Below are 22,173 nucleotides of genomic sequence, written 5' to 3'. Positions count from 1 at the left end.
CAAATTCAATTAAAAAAATAAAAATAAAAAAATAAAACCTTTCTACATACCTAAATTAGTCAAATAATCTGCTAATGAGTTTATTCTCTTTAATTCAACCTTTCTAATCTCAACGCTAAGTCTAATAATGAAGGTTCTCAAGCAAAGATAATTGAATAAAAAATTCATCTTAGATGAGAGTGTTTTTTTTTTTTTTTGCTTTATTGTTAACAATAACAACTACTTGTAAACATACAAAATATTAAGTAACTATTGCTATTGCGCATTATAATGAAAAAATGATAGAGCAAACAAATCAAACCTTTCATTTTGATACTATATGCAAACTCATTATATATTAATACTATATGCAAACTCATTATAAGTTTTTATATTGCATATAGTTTGTTTATTGTGTATTATAAGTTTTTATATTCCTTCTTATAATTTCACATAAAAAATTCATATAATATCTACACTAAATTGAACAAATTATAAAAAAGCACTCAAATTGAATCCTCCATGATAAGATCTAGAGATGTAATAACAAATTTTTTTACTAAAGACAAGCATGAAACTATAACAAAATTTCTTGGCTCTTAGGAGAAGGCAAGCATGAAACTATTATATAAAAGGTATCTAGGGCACTAACTAAATTGATCAACGTGTTTTTAGAGGAATGCATCTTTCCATAAAGTTCAATTGTAAACTCAACATACTCAATATGCATAAATTTAATAAAGTACAAAAAAAAAGCACTAAACCTACCATAATAAGCAAAAAAAAAAAGAATTAATTTAAACATCTTTTTTTTTTGTTTTTATCAGTTTATGATTATTATTATTATTATTATTATTGCTTTAACACTTCTATTTTTAAGAAAATCAACATGCTTAAAATGCATTTTATTAATGCAATGTGAACAAATTAATATCTGATAGAAATTTGAGTTGCTAGCAATTTTGCTGTATATTTTAAAATAAACCTAAAAATTGAAATGGTCTAAACTAAAGGTTATCACAAAAATGAAAGAAAAAATTATCTATAATGAAGGTTTTCAAGTGAAGATAATTGAAGAAAAAGTTCACCTTAGGTCAGAGTCTGTTTTATTTTTATTTTTATTTTCATTTTTTTTCTTTATTGTTAACAATAACAACTACTTGCAAATGTACAAAACATTAAATAACTATTGCTATTGCATATTATAATGAAAAAATGATGTATCAAACAGAGCAAAGTTTTTATTTTGATACTACACACAAACTCATTATATATTAAAAAGACCATTAACCATCAAATAAACAAAAAGAGGTGTTAGGTATATATCTGAAAATGGGCACAACTTGGTCAATATCTTTAAAAATCATTGTCAAAAAGTATTTTGAAAGGTTTTACTTTTCTAAAAATTGAGTTCAACGTGCAAGGATTGTATTAGCGAAATGAAACAAAAACGAAAGGGTGGTTGTGAATCTTTTGATTTTTCAAGACAATTTAATCATAGTAGATGAAACATTTTTGCTTTGTAAGAAAATTAACGAATCCACATTGATTTTTTGAGTTAATGAAAAAAGTTTCTTCTTGGTGCTCCTATTAAAATACCTCAAACTTAAAATAAAAAAATTCTTACAAACAATAACTCAATAAGGAACGAAAGAGGGAGCTCTAAGGCCATGAATGATTGGTTTACGATTTATAAAAACAAGTGGATGTAATTTCATTTTCATCCTAAAAGGTAGACATGTCTGTCACCATTGATATTTTGATTATATCATTTATTTACGAAAACTTAAAAATATTATTAAAAAATTATTAAATTCTTTTTGTGTCTTAAAATAAATAGTTCACATCGATAAAAATTTAGAGATAAAATTATATAAGTTATAATGTTTTTATTTAAATATAAAATTTGAGAATAAATTTAAAAATCATAATGATTGATAAGATATGTTATCGTCAATATGTGTATATGCTTATTGTTACCTACAAATGCTTTTATTTTATTTCCAATAATTATCTGACAGTTTGAATACTTTTTTTCTCTAATGAACTGATTGTATCTATTCCATTATCTCCCATGATATTTACTTTTGAATGCAAACTTTACTATAATAAAAACAAATGAGATAATTTCGTTTTTATCTTAAAAAGAATAGATTTCTCATAAAAAGTGTTTAAGCTTATCCTTTATATGTGAAAATTCAAAATTATTATTAACAAATCTATAAATTGTTTTGTGTCCTAAAGTGGACATTTGTCGCGTAGATAAGAAATTGTAAACAAAAAAAATTGGAGATAAGATACTTTACACATTAAAAGTAAAAAAATAATTTTCATGAGAAAATAACTAAATAACAATTCTAATTAGGTGGAATTATAAAACATTGATTTTCCTTATTTACTGAACTTTAAATTTTAAACTCAAAATATTTATGTGGTTAATGGGATATGAATTTTTAATATGTCGGATCAAAATACAAAAAGAATATTTGCCTCTTTTATTGACATGATGCTATTTACAATTTTTTTTTAAAAAGAAGATTGCAATCTAAAATAAATAAATTTATATAAATTAATATTTAAATTTTAAACTTACTTAATATCATATTTTAAAAACAATTATTTAAATCAATTGAAATAAAATTTTGATTTGTCCCATTTGATTTTAATATTGATTTCAATACACGTTTTCCTTTCCCTTTTTATATTTAACTTGAAAATTTAAAAATATAAAAAACATAGACTTTGTTGCAAAAGGCCCACCTCACTCATAGCGTAAATGGTTTGAAAAATTGAGAACAAAAAGTGATAAAAACTATATTTTCACAACTTTTTTATAAAGTTGTTTAACTTTTGGTTACCACAGTCATATAATTTTTTGAGTAATGCAACATTAAAATATGTGATTTGAAACAAAAATGATAAAACTTTCTATTATAATTTTTATTGTGTATTATAAGTTTTTATATTCCTTCTTATAATTTCACATAAAAGTAATTACTAATTTTTTAATTTGTTACTACTATTTTTTTATGTATTATTTTATTTTCTTATTTTTATATATTTGTTGTAATGTAATAATTTTTCTAAAATGTTAATACCTTTTCATATGTGTAGTAACTTTTTTTTTTAAATGATTTTTTTACATTTTATGAGATATTACTATTTTTTCTTATGGCTTATAATTTTTATTATTTGTTACTACTTTTTCTTATTTGTTATTATATTTGTTTATATTTTACTATTTTTTGTTATTTGTTACTACTTATTTATTTATTTATTAATACTTTTTTTTCTAATGTATTACTATTTTTTATAGTTTTAAATATTTTATGTGTTATTATTATTGCTTTCTAATGATTTATTATTTTTTATGTGCTAAACTGTTTTTTTATGTTTTAATTTTTTTATATGTTACTTTATATTTTCTTGCGTGTTATTTAATTTTTTTATTTTGAATTACTTATTGATGTTTCTATTTAATCTTATTTATTATTAGTTTTTATTACTTTATAATATTTTTTCTTATTATTTGTTAATATTTTTATTATGATTTGCTACTTATTACAATTATTTTTTTGTTATAATTAAATTATTAAAACAAATTTAATTACATAAACACATTAAATAAAAACATGAGAGGGGGAGGAGTATTTTATATGAAAATCCCATACAGCTTTGAATGAAGATAAGCTAAATTTACAACAGGGTTGCCGACAAAAAGGTTTAAAAAAAAAAAAAATCTTTGAAATAACTTTTAATCAAAGGCTCCCAAAAAAATATAAAACTTTTAAAGTTGTAAATCGCCTTTTTTTTTGGCTTCATAATTAAAACTGTTTAATCACGAAACCAACCAACATATATCTGAAATCGAAAAGCTAAAATCCAATCATTACTTTAATCCCCACTTTACAAATGATTAATCATCCTCTCCCCTAGCTTTGAGAAAACCCATACCCAAAAGAACGGTTCACTGGTAGAGGGTGCTTCCATTTTTGTGTGGCTTGGAAAGTGAAAAGATTAAAGGGAAGAAAGGGAGTTTGGTTGATTGGTTTGATGTGGTAAATCCCATTTGATCGATTTGTTTGGGGAGGGAAAGCAAAAAAAGGAAAGAGAAGGGATATGGTGGGATGAGGGAGTGGAGGAAGGAGGGAAAACGGAGAGGGAGATGGCCAGAGAAGGCAGAGCCAAATGGGGCGGTTTTGGTTCCGGTTTGGGTCAGTGCTCGTATAAAAGAATCACTCTGATTGTTTGCTCTATCAACATTTTTATTGCTCTCTATGTTCTTTGTTCTCTCTATTCTTCTCTCTACATTTATCCCAATAAAGATAATGGTAAGTCACTATCAGCTTTGCCCCTATTTTTGATAAAATCTCTTGATCAGTGTTTTACTTTTCTGGATTTTTTTTTTTTTTTTTTGTAGTTGTAAAGTATACACCAGATCAGATTAGGAAAATGGCAGAATCAATTAAGATTCGAAGAGCAAGTGAACCCATTGAGCTTGTTAAATTGGTTTGCAAATTACCCATATTTTATTTTTATATATATATTTTGGATTCCTCCCATTTTGTTGGTGATAATGTTTTTAATTTATACTGATGCTGTTGAATTTTGATGTCTGTAAATCAAGGTAAAGCGATTAAGGCATGAATTTTGGAGTGAAGAATCAGTGGCTGAACTGCCACAGGCAGTTAAACATAAGATAACTGATGAAATCCTGCAGAGATTGAGAAGTTTGAGACCAAATGCCAACATCAGTGAGCAGCAAGGTTGGTGTCTGCCTTAGTTTCTTTTAGTTTTTAATTTTTTTGTTCGATTATATTACAGTTTAAAGTTAACTTGATGTTTTATTTCTATTTATTCTTATTTAGTAAGTAGTGTTTTATTATAATATAGCTATACAAAGTTTGAGCATTTATGATGTATAGGAATAGGACTGTTAGGTGTAAGTTCAAAGATTACAATCTTTGTATGAGCTGGCAACTACAAATATTACAAGTTAATGAATAATCTGTTATTGAATAAATCAAAGTCTTAAGTCTTAACTGCTTTCTTATTATGGCAACTTGTAGATGTGTGATTAGCTGGTTTAGCATGTAGTAGATATAAGAAATGAAATAATGACATCGCAAATTTTATGCATGCAAAATTAATTCTGTGGATATGCAGGCATGATTATTCTGTTTTCACCCCAAAATAGATTAGTATCTGATAATTATGCACATTTTTGGTAGAAAGATTATGGCTGCTGGAACATGAGCTTCTTAGGGATAATATTCTCAGAAGGCAAATGGAAATCTACATTAATTCTTGAAGAAATCCATTTTGAAAATTTGTTCCTGTCATCTATGATGTGTTTCCCTAAGAAGAATACCTCAAAAAGCTTCATAAAAATAGGGAAGTTCAATTCTTAAGTGCATTAATGCTCTAGCCTCTAGGTTCATATTGCTTAATTTCCGTTAGGTATGACATGTTATGCTTCCACTTTCTTTCTTACATCTTATCAAGGGCCATAATCTTATCGATCTAATGTCATCCAATAGTCCAAGAATGGACCTGCTTTATAAATGATGGATAGATAAATTCTTTAGTACTTCTAAGTTACTCGAATTGAGGGCTAACTCTGAATAATAATTTGCAGAAGATCATGGTTAACTGACTGATTGCATTAAGATGAAATGCAATGTTTGTATTGTGGGGTGCTGGGTTATGATGTGTCAAGATTCTTTTCTTTCTTTTATTTGTTTAATCAATGAAAAAACATATTATGCATCGTGATTCTTTATTGAAGGAGGGTTTTGATTCATAGCAATATATTTCTAACAGTAAAATTAAATAAAAGCAATCAGGTTTTTTATTGGTTTCTGCTCATTAAATTCTCCTTCCAAATTTTGTGTAGTTCTTACAATATTTTAGCGTATAATGGTTATTTTATCACATCATGCTTTTACTCATGTGACTTTTTTTCCTGGTATCATATTCCTTTATGACATAAATTGGAGCTGAGTACTTGATTACATGATGTCTGAGAGTGCTATGCATGTTCCATTCACCTAATTTCCTAGAAGCCAAGTATCCTCTGTTCTCCTTACTTTGAAGACACAACTGCAGTACCTTTTCAACTCTTGCCATGGTAATAAGCCATGCGCCTCTGCTGTTGGTATGACTTTTAGAATGGATAATTCATTACATAGAAGAGTCTTTATATGGTTCTGGTGCTTTTGGAGAGCCATTTATACATATCTTTTTGTTCCCTTTTCTTTTGGTGTAGGAAGGAGTGAGTTTTTTTATGTTCTGATTTGGGTTTTGACTTATACCTCATTACATGGATTCCTGCTGACTTTTTAGGAATATAAGATAGGAAGAAAATAGCTTAACTCTCAAGGAAATAATCTTAAAGAGGCCACAGTACATATTATGTTGGGAATTGTGCATTTCATGGATTTGACATTGCCCAAATTGAATGTGTATGTCGGTTGAAAACTGATAGTTATTGATAATTTTCGGAACTATTATGAGCCAGAACCCTTTTTTAGTTTTTCATTTTCAGCAGGCAATATTAATTTCTGTAAAGGGAATCTGGATTATTTTGTTGCTGCTTGCTGACCGGCTCTAAATCTAGAGACCATACTTTTATAATTTCATAGAAATGGAATCTTGATATGCTCTAAGTAATGCTGCTTCCAAATCAGCAGCAAGCTGTTTTTAACTAACACAGGATTGGATAGACTCTTATAGACTATATGCTTTGAATTCCTCAACAAGACTCCCAATTCTCCAAGTAAACCCATTTTGGCAATTAGGTAAGAGTTATCCTACAAGTATTTGCTGTGTGTCAGAAGAGTTCTTTGAAAGTAGTCATTGTTAATGCAGGTCTCATGTTTAAGGACTTCTAATCAGCTGTGGGTATTTATTTCATTATAATTTACTAGTTTATTTTTTGTTGATATTCTTCTTGGATTAACAGAATTGGTTGAAACTTGGCGCAAGGAGAAAATAAAAGAAGCCAAAAGGTTGGCCCTTGGAGGAGAGGGGTTGAATTCAACTCTTTTGAAAGAGGAAGCAGGTAACTCATAATCTGAAAGGTGGTATATTTTGGTTCTTTAGTTTATCATTGAGATGAAATGCTTAAGCATTTTTTACATGCCACAGAATGTTAAGCTTACCGGTCTGACTTACTATTTTGTAGAGATGTTAGTAAAAGTCTTGGAGTCCAACTGGGCTGTGCTGTCAGGAGACATTGGCCTTTGGATTCCCACCGAAATCAGTAATCAAGAACATGATGATAAGCCGGAAGATGTGGAAGATACAGGTAATTGTTCAATTTCTCCAGTTGATCGAAGCCACCCCCCTCTCTCTCTCTCTCTTATAAAGATAATATAGCAGATTTCAAATGATATTTTTATATAGTTTTGAGAATAAGGATTTGAACTTGGAACCTCTTCTTCAAAGAAGAGGTTTGAAAAATTGTGGTGAGAAATGTCTGTCACTAAGGTGTTATTCTTTTATTCAGAAGATGAAGATCAAATTCTAGCTGGGAGACGTCTTCCACCAGAATGCCATGCTGAACTTCATACAGATTATGGTGGTGCGGCTGTTAGATGGGGTCTTACCCATCACAAAGAAAGTGCAGCTGATTGCTGCCAGGCTTGCTTAGATCACGCAAAAGTTGCAAAGCCAGGTGAAAAGAAATGCAACATATGGGTTTATTGTCCATCTGAGACTGGTTGCTATTCCCCAGATAAATATGAACACAAACACATGGAGTGCTGGCTGAAATCTGTAAGTCTTTTGTATCCATTAAGTTAGCATTTCATTGTACTTTTGCACCTAACCGAAGCTGTTGGCAACTCAAAACTAAAACTTTATTAAAACAAAATTGCAGTCAGAGAAGCCGAGACTGAACTTTAAGGACAGATATTCTGAAGCATATAGAAACAGCCACCCAACTGCGCCTGTTATTGTTCCTTGGGTATCTGGTGTAGTTATTGGATGACCTAATTTTGATCAACAAAGACACGGTGGGCAGTCAATTTGAGATGCAGCTTACTCTAGTTTTATGATGCCCCATTTACAATTACATCTGATCAAGAAAATTAGACCTTTTCTTATTATTATACTTTATATATATATATATATATATATATATTGTCTCCTTGAAACGTAGGGGAAACTGGACTTTTGACAACTAGTAAAATTTTTTCTACCACGAAAGGTGTATTGGCTGGTGTCGGCACTGATGGATTGTAAGATGTGTAAGTCCCCAGTGCTGTGGCTGCTGAGGTGAGGTTTTAGTAATAGACAGGGAAAGCTTTTCGTCTGTGATGAAAAATGGATCTCTTGTTAGGGTAAAGTTGGATTGGTTGATTACCAAAATGATATTTCTGTAGTTAGAATATGGGAACCTTGGCTTGCGATTGCATTAGTTAGTCCCACCATCAAGACCAATACAGACTTGCATTTTCTTCAATTTCCACCTGTTTATAATATCTCAACTTTGAGAGCAGGCCCTTTGATAACCTTTATACATTGGTCCATTTCATCTTTAATTATATCAAGTAGGGATGTCAATGGATATGATATGGGGAGAGTAGAGTATTTTTCATTTCTATCATTATTATGGAATTTTTAAGTTATACTCATTTTTGTATTCATATTCAATAGATATTTTAAATATATTTTTATCTTCACGAGTATTTAATGAGTATGAATAATTTTCGCATTTATAGCTTTTAAAAAAAATAAAACATAAAAAAATATCTTTTTAAACTTTTTAAAGAAATTTTTATCTTACATATTTATGTAATTTTTTATAAATATATTATTATATATTTTAAATAAAAATATATTAATTTTAATTAATATAAAATAATAATTTATATTATTTAATAAAAATTTATTTATTAAATATATATATAGAGTATGTGCACGAGAGCACGGGATGAGTGGGGATGAGTGATATATTATATGTAGCAAAATTTAAGAACATTATCATTTTCACAATATAATATTAATTTTCATTTTCATTTGAGTAAAAATTTAAAATTTTCATTGGATGATGAGTAAAATTAATATCTGTGAAAAAAAAATAAAAGTAATTAAAATATTTTTTTGAATTATTTCATACATAATCAATAAGTATTTTAAAACTTTTTTCCCAACGAGACTAAAACATTGTTTCTTATTTTTTATTATATTAATTTTTAAATTTATTTTAAAAGAATATGCATAAATTTTTTAAAAAATCATAGTGGAAGCGGGGGAAATTTTTGTTTACGGGCCTTTGGGCTTTTAAAATATAAATGGACATGGATATTTCATGAGCCCCCCCAACCAAACCACTAGATGACTCCAAACTCGTGAAAAGCAAAAGCATGAACCTGAAACGACGACGTGCCACAGTTTTCCCTTCTCTGTCTATCTCCTTGTCCTCCGCTCTAGGAGGCGCCGCCATGATAAGCTAAAGAGGAAAGGAAGGGTTCGCTTTAACCGACTCTTTGTATACGCCTAGGGTTTATCAAACCGGACTACACTCCTTAAATTTAACTGATTTTGGTATGAATCTTTTTCTCTTTATTTTATTTATCTTTTTTGGCGGTCAATGTTCTTGCTTTTCGCACTTTTTTGGGCTTTCGAGTGCTATTTTAATTGGTTAATTTATACTGGGCTGAGAATTTCATGTTCTTAGTTACTCGTTATTGTTTAATTTATCTCATTTTGATTTTTAAAATTTGTTGTTTTAATCTCCTAATAACTGGCTGTTGTTTCATCAACATGCTCAAATTTATGGAAAAGTTTCTGCTTTTTTAAGGGTTTTTTTTTCCTTGAAGAGCTTTTTTTGTTGAGGATTACATGTTATGTTCAATATTATTCTTAAAAATCAGACATAAGTTTCAGTTAAAAGAGTTTCGGATAATGGCTTCTAATAATAGGATCTGTCATTTGATTGTGAATGTCTGGATTGGGAAGTCATTGTGAAGTAGTATGAACTAACCATTCATTCTTTCAATTTTGTCCACAATGCCCTGAATAGGGGAGGCGAATGTGGGAGGTTCCATGATGCAAAAAACCCATCCTTTATCAGTGTTTTGTAAATTGAAGAACATCAAGTCCACCTTTTAAACTATTGAGTGATAGTTTTTACTAAGGTTTCTTTTCAGTAAATTTGAAGTGATAACCTTCTGTGAAATCTATTTTTTATGTATTTGCAGTGATATCAGTCTTGTTACCATTGCTTGTGAACCATGATTCTTGAAAGTAACTCCATTCATGAAACCCATTATGGCATTCTGTCTGTGAAGGAAGATGCAAGCTATGAAGAAACTCGTGCAAGTTATTGATCTGCTGTCCTTAATTCTCATCCAGATTAATTACATTCTGCTCATGAATCAGGAGAAAGATTTTTAAGCGTTCATAAGGCTTGGGAAATCCTTGGTGACCCCAAGTCACGTGCAGTTGGTAATAGTGAGCTGTGCAATTCAAGATGGGATATAGTGGCCTCAGAAGGTATCATCAGCTTAGAGGATATGATGATTGAAGATGCTGGAGAAGTTATGGAGCTCTTTTACCCGTGCTGATGTGGGGATCTCTTCTCAGTTGATTCTTTGGAGTTGGGTAAAATGGGATGCACTTTGTTGAGGGATGGGACTGAGATATCTTTAAGGACCCTTGCTGATGCTTTACCAGCATCAGTTGTTCTCCCTTGTGGTTCTTGTTCATTGCTTGTTTATCTGATGATAAATCCAGATATTAAAGTTCCAAGTGAAGCTTATTTGTGATTGGTTTTCCATTTTCACATCTGATTGATGATCAAGTTATTCTTTTAATTGTCATAGGAAAGCTTTAGATATGAAGTGAAGCTGCTGACATCTATGACAACCTCAGGGACAGTTGAAGATATTCTGTATCGTGTAGCATTAGACTGACTGAAAAATCTTGAGGAAAGTTTCCTTGATGATTTTTGAGAATATGTTTATCAGAATATGATTATGTTTGGTGCTGTTCTATGAGTAGCATTGTGAAAACCAGACATGCTTCCTCTGACATAGGAGGATGGAACTTGTAACATTGCATTTGGTCCCAGACTCCCAGTAACAAATGGATATTTTGATTCTTTGGCTTCGAACAGAGCATTTAGCCTTGGCTTTAGTAATTTTCTAAAGCTAGTTCATAGTACCAAAGCCAAGAAGCCAGAAAAAGAGCAGAAGAGGATCAGCCAATCCCAAAGGCAAAAACAATTGGACCGGTAGTTGGGGACAATGTCCTTGGTGGTCTTCAAAATTTTAATTGAATGTTGACTAAGACGAGATCAATGGAAAGTGAAACCCTGGTCATTTGACTAAAAGACTCTTGGAAGAAGATGGGTTCTAGGGAAGCAAATTCTCGTTACAGTGTCTTTGATGGAGTGAAGACTTTTCCAATAACACCTGAGGCTCTCATGGCTGAGATCAACACAGCTATTACTAGTCTTGAATATGCACGTGCTACACCTCTCTTTGACTACCCATCTTCACCTTTGTCGAGAAACAAGGGTCATGATTCGCCTAGGTATGATGCCCGAATGGCTGATGAGGCTTATGATGCGGGATGTAATGCATTGGCTGCTGGAAAGCTTGATGAAGCTTTTCATTCTTTGAATGGTTGAATAAAGGTTGTTGCCTTGTTGGTATTGACAAGGATGAGAACTTTCACCTTAGAAATTTTGAGTTTAATGATTAAACGGTACCTTACAGTAAGTAATCGCTGCTTTATTGTTTTCTGAATTAATTTCAAACCCACACACATTCCCCATGATGATCTCTCCATTAGATATTCTATTAGAAACCCTTTTCTTTTTTAGTAGTATAACCATCAAATCCTTCTTTAAAGATTCTGGATTCCTTTGACCATTTCTCCAGGATCCAACTGCGATCATTGGATGATAAAAGCTTCCTCTACTAGAGGAGCCAACCGGGCAACCCCTCCCCTCCCTTCAATTTCGGGAACTATGGAACACCATTAGTTTCATTTGACTTCAATACCCTTCTCTCCAGGAGTATAATTTTATACAGCAATGGATACATTACGGGTCCTCTTGGATTTCTGTGGGGCTCGAAGGCTTATACGCCTTTCTTTTACTTGTAAAAGCTTTGAAAATGCAGTGCGCACTTGTTCACAATCACTAGCACTTTTAGTAATGCACAACAATTATATTATCTCTATTTTTTGTCAGCAAATCTTCATTTAATAATTTAACCCTGATCTGATCATTGTTAATTAATATTAACAATAATCAGCTTGATGATTACTCTCTTGTCGGGATTTTCAAATTCCCCACTGTCATAGTGGTGCTTAGAATTTTTGTCGGTTCAGATCATCTAGATGAATATCAAAGAACAATTTTCATTTTTACTTGCTGTAAGATATATGCCAGAAAATGGCTCCTTTGAAACTTAGAGATAATACTAACACGTATGGGTATTCTTGTTAATTTGGTTTTTGGTGGCCTTGGCTGCCAGCTTTTGCCTTGTGTTGTCTAGGTACTCTGCTGCTGTCCGCTGCTTCTGTTGATTCTCAATCAGTTGAACTATAAAATCTCACGCGGATGATTGAATTCAAAACCTGTGCACTTGCATATTTTAATTAAGGGAATGATATACTTAAACCACAAACCAAGGCAACTGCTAGAAACCCCTAACCAAAAAGATTCAAGGGAAATGCTAGTGGCAAATGCTAGAAACCACTAACCAAAAGATTAAGGGAAATGCCAGAGGCAAGTGCTAGAAACCACTAACCAATAGATTCGAGGGAAAAGCTAAAGGGAAATGCTAGTGGCAAATGCTAGTAACCACTAACCAAAAGATTCAAGGCAAATGCTTGTGGCAAATGCTAGAAACCACTAACCAAAAGATTCAAGGCAAAAGCTAGAATTTTAGTCCTCTTGACTAGAACTAGTCAGTTGGTCAAGCGTTTTGCCTCCTATGGAAAAGCCCTAAGGGCCAGGCTTCTTAAAGCCCTGGATCTCTCCTTACGATCGTTTCAAGCAAAAGAAAAAAAAAAAAAAAGGTTGTCTTGATCCCGGTCGTCTACAAGCCTAGTTGAAATTTCCCATGCTTTATTTGAGTTTGTGACATGTGAAATGAAAGAAGAGAGCATGAATAAGGTAATTACTTTACTTCATTAGGCCGGTTCTAGCTCAGAGAAACTTGGTTGGCGAGGGTTTTTCCCGGCCAACTTTAGTGCTCCATCGGTCCAGTAAATACTAGCTAGTAGTATTACAATTTGAAGTTTACATAAATAAAGACAATCCAATTCAGAGTTCAACTCAGTTAAAGATTTTCGGGTAGGCAATAAGAACCCCACAAAATCCTGCTTTGATTCTTTTCATAATAGCCGACAGCAAAAATTGCCTGCATTTCCTTGTCACGCAACTTTGGTTAACTTTAAAACATTGACAACTATAACAACAAAAGCAAAAGCAAATTGTGTAGCAGTAGAAAAAAAAAATACATGGTATTTCAACCATAGCAATCCTCGAGTCAAAGAACGCTTGGCTTTTCCACTTTATGTTCTTTGATAACAAAAGGAAAAAAAAAACAGGTTGGTTTCTTCTATGTTTCAGTTATTGCCATTCCTTAGTAATCACTACGAGAAAAAAAAGATATTGGTTTTATACCAGAAAAGCTTCATTCAGGTAGCAAGTGCATGTGACATTTTCCTCCACTCAATTTCGTGACGTCTTCGTCACGGAGACTGATCATTCTATCTACCTCCCTCGAGGTATTTGACGTTGATCGAACGATTTAGGGTTAATTTTGATACCACTTGTTATAGATCGAGATTTAAGCTTCGAATTCGTACGGTTCCAGGATCCGGTTCACAAGATCAAACGGTTTAGGGCTGGTTCTGATACCACTTGTTACAGATCGAAACTTAAGCTCCAAACTCGAGTGACTCTAGGACCTGGACATCCACTCATCCGGTGTCTCAGATTAACTTAACCATTACAGTTCACATCCTTGTGAGATATTATCCGCTCTGATCTCTTGACTTCACGGTTTTATCTTACAAAAAGCGTCTCATAAAACAGAGGGGGTGTAAACTTTTATATATTTCAGTGATCCTCTTATTATGTTCGATATGAGATTCAAAACTCTTACTTAGATCCGTAAAACATGCGGGTTCCTCACGTCTATAAATATTGAGAGGCAAAAGCTTAAGGCCATCTCATTCTCATCGTTATTCATCACTAGTGTAACTTTTTTCTCTAAAATACTACGTTTACATTTCTCTTAGTTTGAGCTTTTCACAATTCATTGTTAATTTTCATTTCTCGCTCGCATGGCAAAAAACAACCTCATTTTAGCTGGTGCCCTTCTCCTTGTGTTATTGTTTGGTTATGGAATCACATTTACTGAGGAAAGGCAGTTTTTCAAAGCAGGCCATAGATTAGATGGGTCCGGAAACCATGCAACAAATGTGATGAGCAGCCGCAAGAGAAACTTGAACCGTGACGTTTTCGCGGATGCATCAGCTGCCCATAGAAATGATGATTTCCGCCCCACAACTCCCGTTCACAGTCCCGGCGCCGGTAACTCTACTGTACCTGCCGGTAATGATAATAACTATCACTAGTTATTAGCACTATGACGCCATTTTAATCAATCTCGTCGGCTATCCTACGATTATATTAGGACTGCTGAAAAAAAAATATAATATAAAGTTTGAAGTTGTACAACTTTTAAGGTTTCATCTTTTTTTTTTTTTTTGGCGCAATTTGGAGATAAGCTATGCTAGTTGCCAACGATGGCAGTTGTTGCTTTTTCCTTATGTAAGCATAGGCATTATGTGCTATAATATAATAAGTTGTTTTATATGATCAGCAATGACCTTGTATCCTTAGTATACTTTATATTCCTTAACACTTAGGGTATGATATCCTTTTGCCTTTTTAAGTTCCAACTCCCTCCAGCACTTTGATTTTTTCAATTCGGAGCCCCTTACCATCACTACTTCCTGTTTTGCATTAATATTTCAGTGTGGTATGTTGGTGAGTCTCGAACTTTTAATTTTGATCAAAATTTAAATTTTCATACTTCAAATATTAAAAAAAAAAACCTATATTCAAGAACTAGCTAGTTAAAAGGGATATTTCGAAAAAAAAAAAAAAGGTCTGAATTTTTTTATAAATGGAATAACAATAGTTGACAAATTAAGTTGAGTTTTTATGATAAAATGTTTCAATTATTAGTCCTTGATTTCTATGAATGATAGCACATTAATTATTAGTTCTTGATTTCTATGAATCATTTGATTTCCGTCATTGCTAAAAGGCTGAATTATTCATTTATTCTTTTATGAAAGCATATATCAAAGTCAAAGGGGAAGGGACATGATGAGGACACTAGAAAAAGGAGAATGATATATCCCCAAAAAAAAAAAAAAGGAAAAAGTAAAAAGATTAATGGGCTTTTTTATCAAGCACTCATCATGTATGTCAAGGAAAGCATACCCACATTTTATTTTTAAAATTTGATCATTGGATCTATATGCCAATGTAGATGGAAAGTGCAATCCATGATCCATTCTATGAAAAATATATGAAATCACTTAACAAATAGATATGATGTTATATATATATATATATTATGTCAATTATTGAATCTTGAATTTTTTTTTTCTGTAATTAAGATCGTCAAGAATTTAAAGATTGAATTATGACTAATTAAGTGTTCGGTATAACACCAAGATATCACACTGTCATAAGTTGATAAATTTTGAAATCTTTGACTTGATGTAATGAGCAACAAAATTAATAAGAAATAAATCAGGCGAAACTTGCAAAGCCAGGTCCCTTTAAGGACAGATATTCTGAAGCATACAGAAATAGCCACCCAACAGCTCCTGTTATTGTTCCTTGGGTATCTGGTGTTGTTAGTGTATGACCTAATTTTGATCAACAAAGACATGGTGGACAGTCAATTTGAGATGCAGCTGACTCTAGTTCTACTGAAATCTTTATGATGCCCCATTTACAATGGCATCTGATAAAAAAAATTAGACCCTTTCTTATTATAATATTATATTTTCCCTCTTCGAACATGATTAGATTCCAGTATCAGATTCCGGAACAGACTTGTCTCCTTTTTTGCTAAAAATAAACGTTAAAGATTTTTAATTCTGCAATTTGGAGTTGATGAATTCATTGAATGTTGACCAAGAGCAGATCAAAATGGAAAGCAAAACCCAAGTCATTGGACTAAAAGACTCTTGGAAGAAGATGGGTTCTTGGGAAGGAAATTCTCATTACAGTGTCTTTGATGGAGTGGAGACTTTTCCATTAACACCTGAGGCTCTCATGGCTGAGATCAACAAAGCTATAATTAATCTTGAATATGCACGTGCTACACCTCTCTTTGACTACCCGTTTTCATCTTTGTCGAGAAACAAGGGTCATGATCGCCAATGTATGATGCCCGAATGGCTGATGAGGATTATAAAGCTGGATGTTCTGCATTGGCTGCTGGAAAACTTGATGAAGCTTTTCATTCTTTGAATGTTTTTCTCTCCAAATGCCCACCTGAGAAAACCCCTGCTGTTGCCAAGCTTCAGTCTCTTATATCTCTCACTTCTCAGCAACTCCACAAATCTCCTGTTTCAAACTAAACCATATTGCTATGGTATTCTTTTTAACTTAATTTTCATTGTTTCACCCGAATTTCAGTTAAAAGATTGCTTTAGTACTAACTTATTAAATTGCTGCTTTGTAGATGCTTTTGCATTTCTGTAATCAAGTATAAGATTCTTTCTCCTTATCTAAAACCAATTTGAATGTCTATAGTTGAATTTGGATCAATCAATTCATCTAAATAACAATAGTTCAGCTTATATGCAAAAGGATTTGAAGGTCATTTTCATAGTTCTTTTTGTGTTATTGCCTCACTCCTTGGGTATTCGGAAGCATCGAGACTATTGTGCCATATTAAGAGCTTTTCTGGGGCTATAGGAGCGCAAGGTTTCATGGTAATTTACCACTTGGATTTAGATTTGACTATTTAAACTATCTTCTGATCAGTAGACAGGAAAAAAAGAAAGCTGGATCACAATAGAGATGCTATAGCTAAACAGGTGAAACTCAACTTTCATATCCATTCAAATTTGGATTGCTGATGATTCTGGCCAAGTTTCTTCTAGCTGTGCTTGTGCACCTGTTTTCCTCATGACTTGGTTACTTTTGCAATATTGCACGGTAAAGTTAGATGTCATCAAGTGATGCTGAGCCAAAGAATTGTTAATTATTATTGTGCCAAGACGATTTCGAAAGAATGTTACGATGTTTGTACGGGGTTGCAGATTTGCAGTTGAGTTAAATTTTTGTTGATACAAGTGTTTCCTATTTGAGGCAAATATCGTACTTGCTGTTCTCCATGGCAATACATAAATCATAATCAATTACTGTAACTTTGTGTGAAAACTATCAAAAAGCTTCATACGCACACAATTCAAACACTCAACTTAATTTTAGTACATAATTTCAGGTGAATTATTTTTGGAAAGATGCAACAAACAATGAACATTGAGTTCCAACATTCAGAATTGTGGAAATGATTTCTCTTGTAAGCCAGTTTAATGGGTAAGCTAAACTGCAAATGAAAAATCACAAAAAACTTCCAAAAACCAAGTTAAACAACAATTTTCTTACCCTCCCACTTATAGAGAGAGAGAGAGAAGCAGGCATCACAAATTTAATGAGGAAACTCGATAGTCACTTTGGATTTTCAGAAAATAACATAAACAGAGAGCTTTGACCAACAATCGATTATATCAATGTAGATGCAATTCCTGAACTTGGAAAGAGTATACAGATGCTAAGAGTCGAGAACAAGGTTAACAAGGTTATTCTAGAACACAACTGTATCGAGCATAGTTCCCAAAGTCTGAACTATGTTTGAGGACATCAAGTTTGAGACATGTTCCTCTAAGTGCTTCTTGGCATCTTGTCGCCCAACATTTGCAATTGCCAGCTTCTCAGGAGGTAATTCATCTTCCTCCTGCACTGCTTTATTGTATTTTATAGCTAAATTGAGCATTTCCTGCACAGATCAATATAAACCAACATCATGACTTTGCCTTATAGAAGACAATCTTCAATTCTTCATTATAACAGGAAATTAATTTATTTGGGATTCACATTAGAACTCTTTGAGCAACATTCTAAATGCAACTTCATATACCGTTGAGAACCACAGCCCACATTTCTATAAACCTTTCCTGATGAGCATTCCTAAAGTGACTCATTGCAAGGCAAGTTAACACTTATTAATGTTTTTCTTCTCCTTCAATCCAAGGGCCTTCAAGCACCTCACATTAGTGAGGGACAACATAAAGTCATATATATCTTACCAATACACAATCAACAGTCCAACAACATACAATAAGATGATAAAGTCTGCAGAAAGCCTTCACGCACCTGAACAGTCTGTTCATTGGTTTTGGAATGGGTATCAAAACGCCTAAGTGTCAATCCATCTGTCCACTTCTTCTTATGAAGATTCAACAGCATTTTTTCCTCAAGTTCATTCTTTCTGTAATTAATGGCTATAGAGTAATAATGTCTATTTAGCCCATGGATCAATGCCTGGCAATGCAAAAATAATGACATGAGATCATTCCCCACATAAAAGAAGCTAAAGAAAACACTCAGACAGTATTATTTTGGCACTCACTTGGATAGATGGCTTATTAAGATGCCCAAGATTAGATGTCGTCTGACGTGGCTCTTGGCCAAGCATCATGGTTTGCGGGTTGATCAAACGGAATGCATCAATCACCACCTTCCCTTTAACACTCTGAATTGGGTCCACCACCACTGCTACAGCCCTTTGATTTAAAGCTTCAAAACTCTAAAAGCAATGACAGATGTTAGCAACAGATATACCAGCTTTCATTAACCAGAATAATTAAAGAGAAACAAATCCATATAAACCATTGAACCGATCTTCAATTATAAAGTTTGAAATGGAAAATTTTAACTAATTGACACATTATGGATGAAAAGAGCAAGTATCAAAGCTTTTTGGGCCATGTATATGTACCCAATATTTAATAAACTACATTGATATTTCCAGGCTCCAGACATATCGTACAAGGCATCATTTTTGTTAGCCACAATGTATGAGCCAAACCTGCGGTCTGATAAGCATCAACAATAATGGCAGATCCATTTTTTTCTGGAAAGGTGGAAGATTTTTTTTTTTTTTTTTTGGGGGGGGGGGGGGGGGGGGTGTTTAAAAACCATGTATCACTATTGATACAAGTTAGTGCAGTGTCCAAAATGATCCCTATCCCCTCCTATTCCTTACATGACTGGAACCATTTTATTAATTAGGGAAAGAGTTGTCTAGCAATCCTCATACCTTTGAACCACCCACACCCTCCCAACCAAAGAAAAAGAAAGGACTCAAAAGCACAGGAACAAGAATCCTACAAACCAATTAATAACAGGAAAGTAAATAAAGAGCTAGATAAGTAGAAAATGTTTTCATTTCTTTGTAAGAAAAGAATGGTGTGACTAATTACTTGTATGGTAACACCAACCAAAGACAGTAAAGCTCATGACTAACAAGAAAATCTTCTAAACAACAATAACATAATAAGTTGACTAGCATGTTATGATGCAGCACCATGCAAAAATGTTAAACACAACCTGCTGTGTGTTTATGTCCACACCAGAAAGCCAACAACCAAATCCAGGATGCGAATGGTACCAGCCGACCACCATCTCTGGTCTGCAACACCAAGCAAAGAGATCAGCATGCAATCTAGAGAAATAGGTCATCAATGATTACAAAATCATCTAATTTTGTCATACAAAGTATCATCTCTTCAAATTTTGAGTCCCTTCCAACAACAATCACAAATTGATATGAATGAAACTAGAGTGTTGATAATACCTTCCTGTTTGTTTGAGCATATCAAGCATATTTGTTTGAAAAACATGATCCACAGCTTCGACACTAACACCAGTACCGCTCTGTGGCATTGCAAAGACATCCACGACACGCACAGTGTACTCATCAACGAACTCTCCCAACATCAAACCCATAACTTCCATGGGAACTCCAGCTCTTCCTATAAAATATTCACATCAATCAAACACAGAATCAAAATTAAAACAACCACCCTTGGTTAAGTTTAAACTCTTTCACCCTAAAAATGAAATCGAAACAGCTGATGTTTCCCATAGAAAAATACATGTAAAGCATATCAAAAAATTAAAATTTTTATTTAATGAAAAACACCCAAATTGCAAAAGCAAAGTAGTATAAGCCCATCGACCATTTCTATTATTCTCTAAACAAAACTATAAAGCAGATACTGAGAAGAAGGGAGAGAGATAGAAAAGTACCGTGCTTGAGCATTTTGAGGAGGGCAAGAGAGGAGATGTAGACCTGCTCCGACGAATCGAGCGTAGGGGAATCCGGCGGCGGGTGACCCAACGCGCCTCCTGCACCTGCGAACATCCTCTGCAATCTCTCCATGCCTGACATTGTTGATCGGCGTTTTGGGAACTTTACTTCGGCTGCAAGACAAACGCTTTGCTCTCTTCAGTACTTTTGGGCTGCAAAGGCATATATATAGAGAAGCTCATCATTCGGTTCGGGTCCAATTTTAAGAAACGGACTCAAGTGGTCCAAAATAAAATATATGGGCTTCTTTGAAAAAATTTATGACCCAGTCAGCCTGGTTATAATAATTCTCAATTTGGGCTTGATGGGCTTGGTTAAAATAATTTTCACACATAGCTGGTCGTCAAGTGATAGCAAGCCAGGTATGCGTGAATGGCCATTGCTCATGCTTCAACAAGGTCATGCTGTGTAGTAGTAGTATTGTCCTACTTTCACTGCTTGAAGTGGTAACACTGAAAGTATTTCTAAATTTGAACCTGTAAAGTTTTATAACGTTATTATTTTGGTATTTGGGAATTAGAAGAATTCTTGTGTGTGATTTATGTTGTGTCCTTCAAGAAACGCTAATCTGGGAGAATTGTGCTCACTAACAGCCTCTCTTTACAAAGTGAAGGCAAAAGAATTTTCATTTACTAAAATGAGATTAATGCAAGAGCCTAAAACCATTTTTTTTTTTGCCAATATAGATTTCGTCAGACCAAACCTATCCTCTTTTTCTACTGTTTCATTGTCCTTAGGTTTCTGAACAGTTCCTTGGAGAAAGGGAACTGGAGATCTATAAATGGGAGGGTTATGTACAAGAATCATTGAAACGTTTACATGAGAAGTTCAACATGCTTGGAGAGGTTGATGATTGATATTGCTATGATTGAGGAAGCAGCAAAGTCATTCAAGTTTTTGGGGCAGATAGTTCGCTTGATCATCTTACAAACCAGATTGGTTTGCATCACCGCTCTGTATATTTGTAAGCCCATAACCTATTCCACCTTATTTTTTCTCCCCTACCGCCTCCCTGGCACTGCTGCCCTTGATATTGGAAGATGATATCAAATATGTTGATATACCCTGGAAACAAAGAAACATTAATTCCTCTTGCTCAAACTTTAGCCTGGCTTTCCAAAGCTCTTTATTTCAGCTAATATGAATAAGGTGTGTTTTCTTGCTGTTCACCAGGGGTAACACATTCACCTAGTTGTCGGGACAGCTAGCAAATGGAGTGACAGTACCTCTGTCATGTCTTCAGGAACATTAATGTCCTCTAGTGGTGACATTTTTACATTGGACACTCAGCAAAGGAAGCAGCGTTTGTTTTTATGCCAGGTATATGGTGGTCACTTGTGTCTCCACTGACTGGTGATGTGTAAAAATAAACAGCAAGTTGGATAGTGGTGATGCTTCTTGTTCTTGGGGGTTTGGTTTTCATGCAACATGCAATCAATTATAACAATGCGTATTAATTTTGGAGCCATCACATGTCTTTCAACCATGGTTGAATGCCAAATTTGATAGTATGTGGATCCGTAAGACCGCACGAGAAGCCCCAATTTTAGGCCCGTTACTCAATAGTCATTATCTACTATTTGATCCAAAAATCATGAACCGACCTTTCCCATTTAGCCCATATCAAGCCGGCCTTTCTCATTGTACTGTAAAGGCCTGCAATATTCAAACTGAAGCTCGTTAGCTTTGGCCCAATAAAGTAGGCCCTTCGGCTCATATGCTGAAAGTCTGAAACAATGGACCATCTTCT

The 22,173-nt window shown here is 33.3% G+C and overlaps 3 protein-coding genes and 2 pseudogenes across 4 annotated transcripts; 4 read left to right on the top strand and 1 right to left on the bottom strand.

Moving 5' to 3' along the window:
• The first annotated feature begins 3,771 nt into the window (after nt 1-3,771).
• Nucleotides 3,772-8,505, top strand: LOC111316143 (uncharacterized). 2 transcript variants are annotated; one of them, XM_022918259.2, is made up of 7 exons: nt 3,772-4,310; nt 4,400-4,488; nt 4,607-4,745; nt 6,944-7,042; nt 7,166-7,288; nt 7,493-7,758; nt 7,862-8,505. In XM_022918259.2, exons 1-7 carry the CDS (start codon nt 4,145-4,147, stop codon nt 7,970-7,972), a joined length of 993 nt encoding a protein of 330 aa, XP_022773994.2. In that variant the 5' UTR covers nt 3,772-4,144; the 3' UTR covers nt 7,973-8,505. The 2 variants fall into 2 exon arrangements, with proteins under 2 accessions (XP_022773994.2, XP_022773923.2); XM_022918188.2 differs by having other exon boundaries at nt 3,778-4,310; nt 7,490-7,758.
• Nucleotides 8,506-10,220: 1,715 nt separating this feature from the next.
• LOC149519551 (uncharacterized) lies at nt 10,221-10,754 on the top strand (annotated as a pseudogene).
• A 579-nt stretch (nt 10,755-11,333) lies between these two features.
• Nucleotides 11,334-11,769, top strand: LOC149519550 (uncharacterized). The gene has a single exon (XM_089758157.1). The coding sequence runs from the start codon at nt 11,336-11,338 to the stop codon at nt 11,618-11,620; it is 285 nt and encodes a 94-aa protein (XP_089614283.1). The 5' UTR covers nt 11,334-11,335; the 3' UTR covers nt 11,621-11,769.
• Nucleotides 11,770-15,646: 3,877 nt separating this feature from the next.
• On the top strand, nt 15,647-17,301 carry LOC149519549 (uncharacterized; annotated as a pseudogene).
• Nucleotides 17,302-17,698: 397 nt separating this feature from the next.
• On the bottom strand, nt 17,699-20,563 carry LOC111315943 (26S proteasome non-ATPase regulatory subunit 14 homolog). The gene is made up of 6 exons (XM_022917995.2): nt 20,363-20,563; nt 19,908-20,085; nt 19,661-19,742; nt 18,681-18,857; nt 18,425-18,592; nt 17,699-18,047 (listed from the first exon to the last, which is right to left on the bottom strand). The coding sequence occupies exons 1-6, from the start codon at nt 20,502-20,504 to the stop codon at nt 17,856-17,858; spliced, it is 939 nt and encodes a 312-aa protein (XP_022773730.1). The 5' UTR covers nt 20,505-20,563; the 3' UTR covers nt 17,699-17,855.
• Between the last annotated feature and the right edge of the window lie 1,610 nt (nt 20,564-22,173).

Source organism: Durio zibethinus, chromosome 3 (genome assembly GCF_047325235.1).
Source record: "Durio zibethinus cultivar Kanyao isolate XHJ-2024 chromosome 3, ASM4732523v1, whole genome shotgun sequence".
Taxonomy (NCBI): Eukaryota; Viridiplantae; Streptophyta; class Magnoliopsida; order Malvales; family Malvaceae; genus Durio; species Durio zibethinus.
Note: the sequence above shows the minus strand (reverse complement) of the source record. Positions and strands in the feature narration are given on the sequence as shown.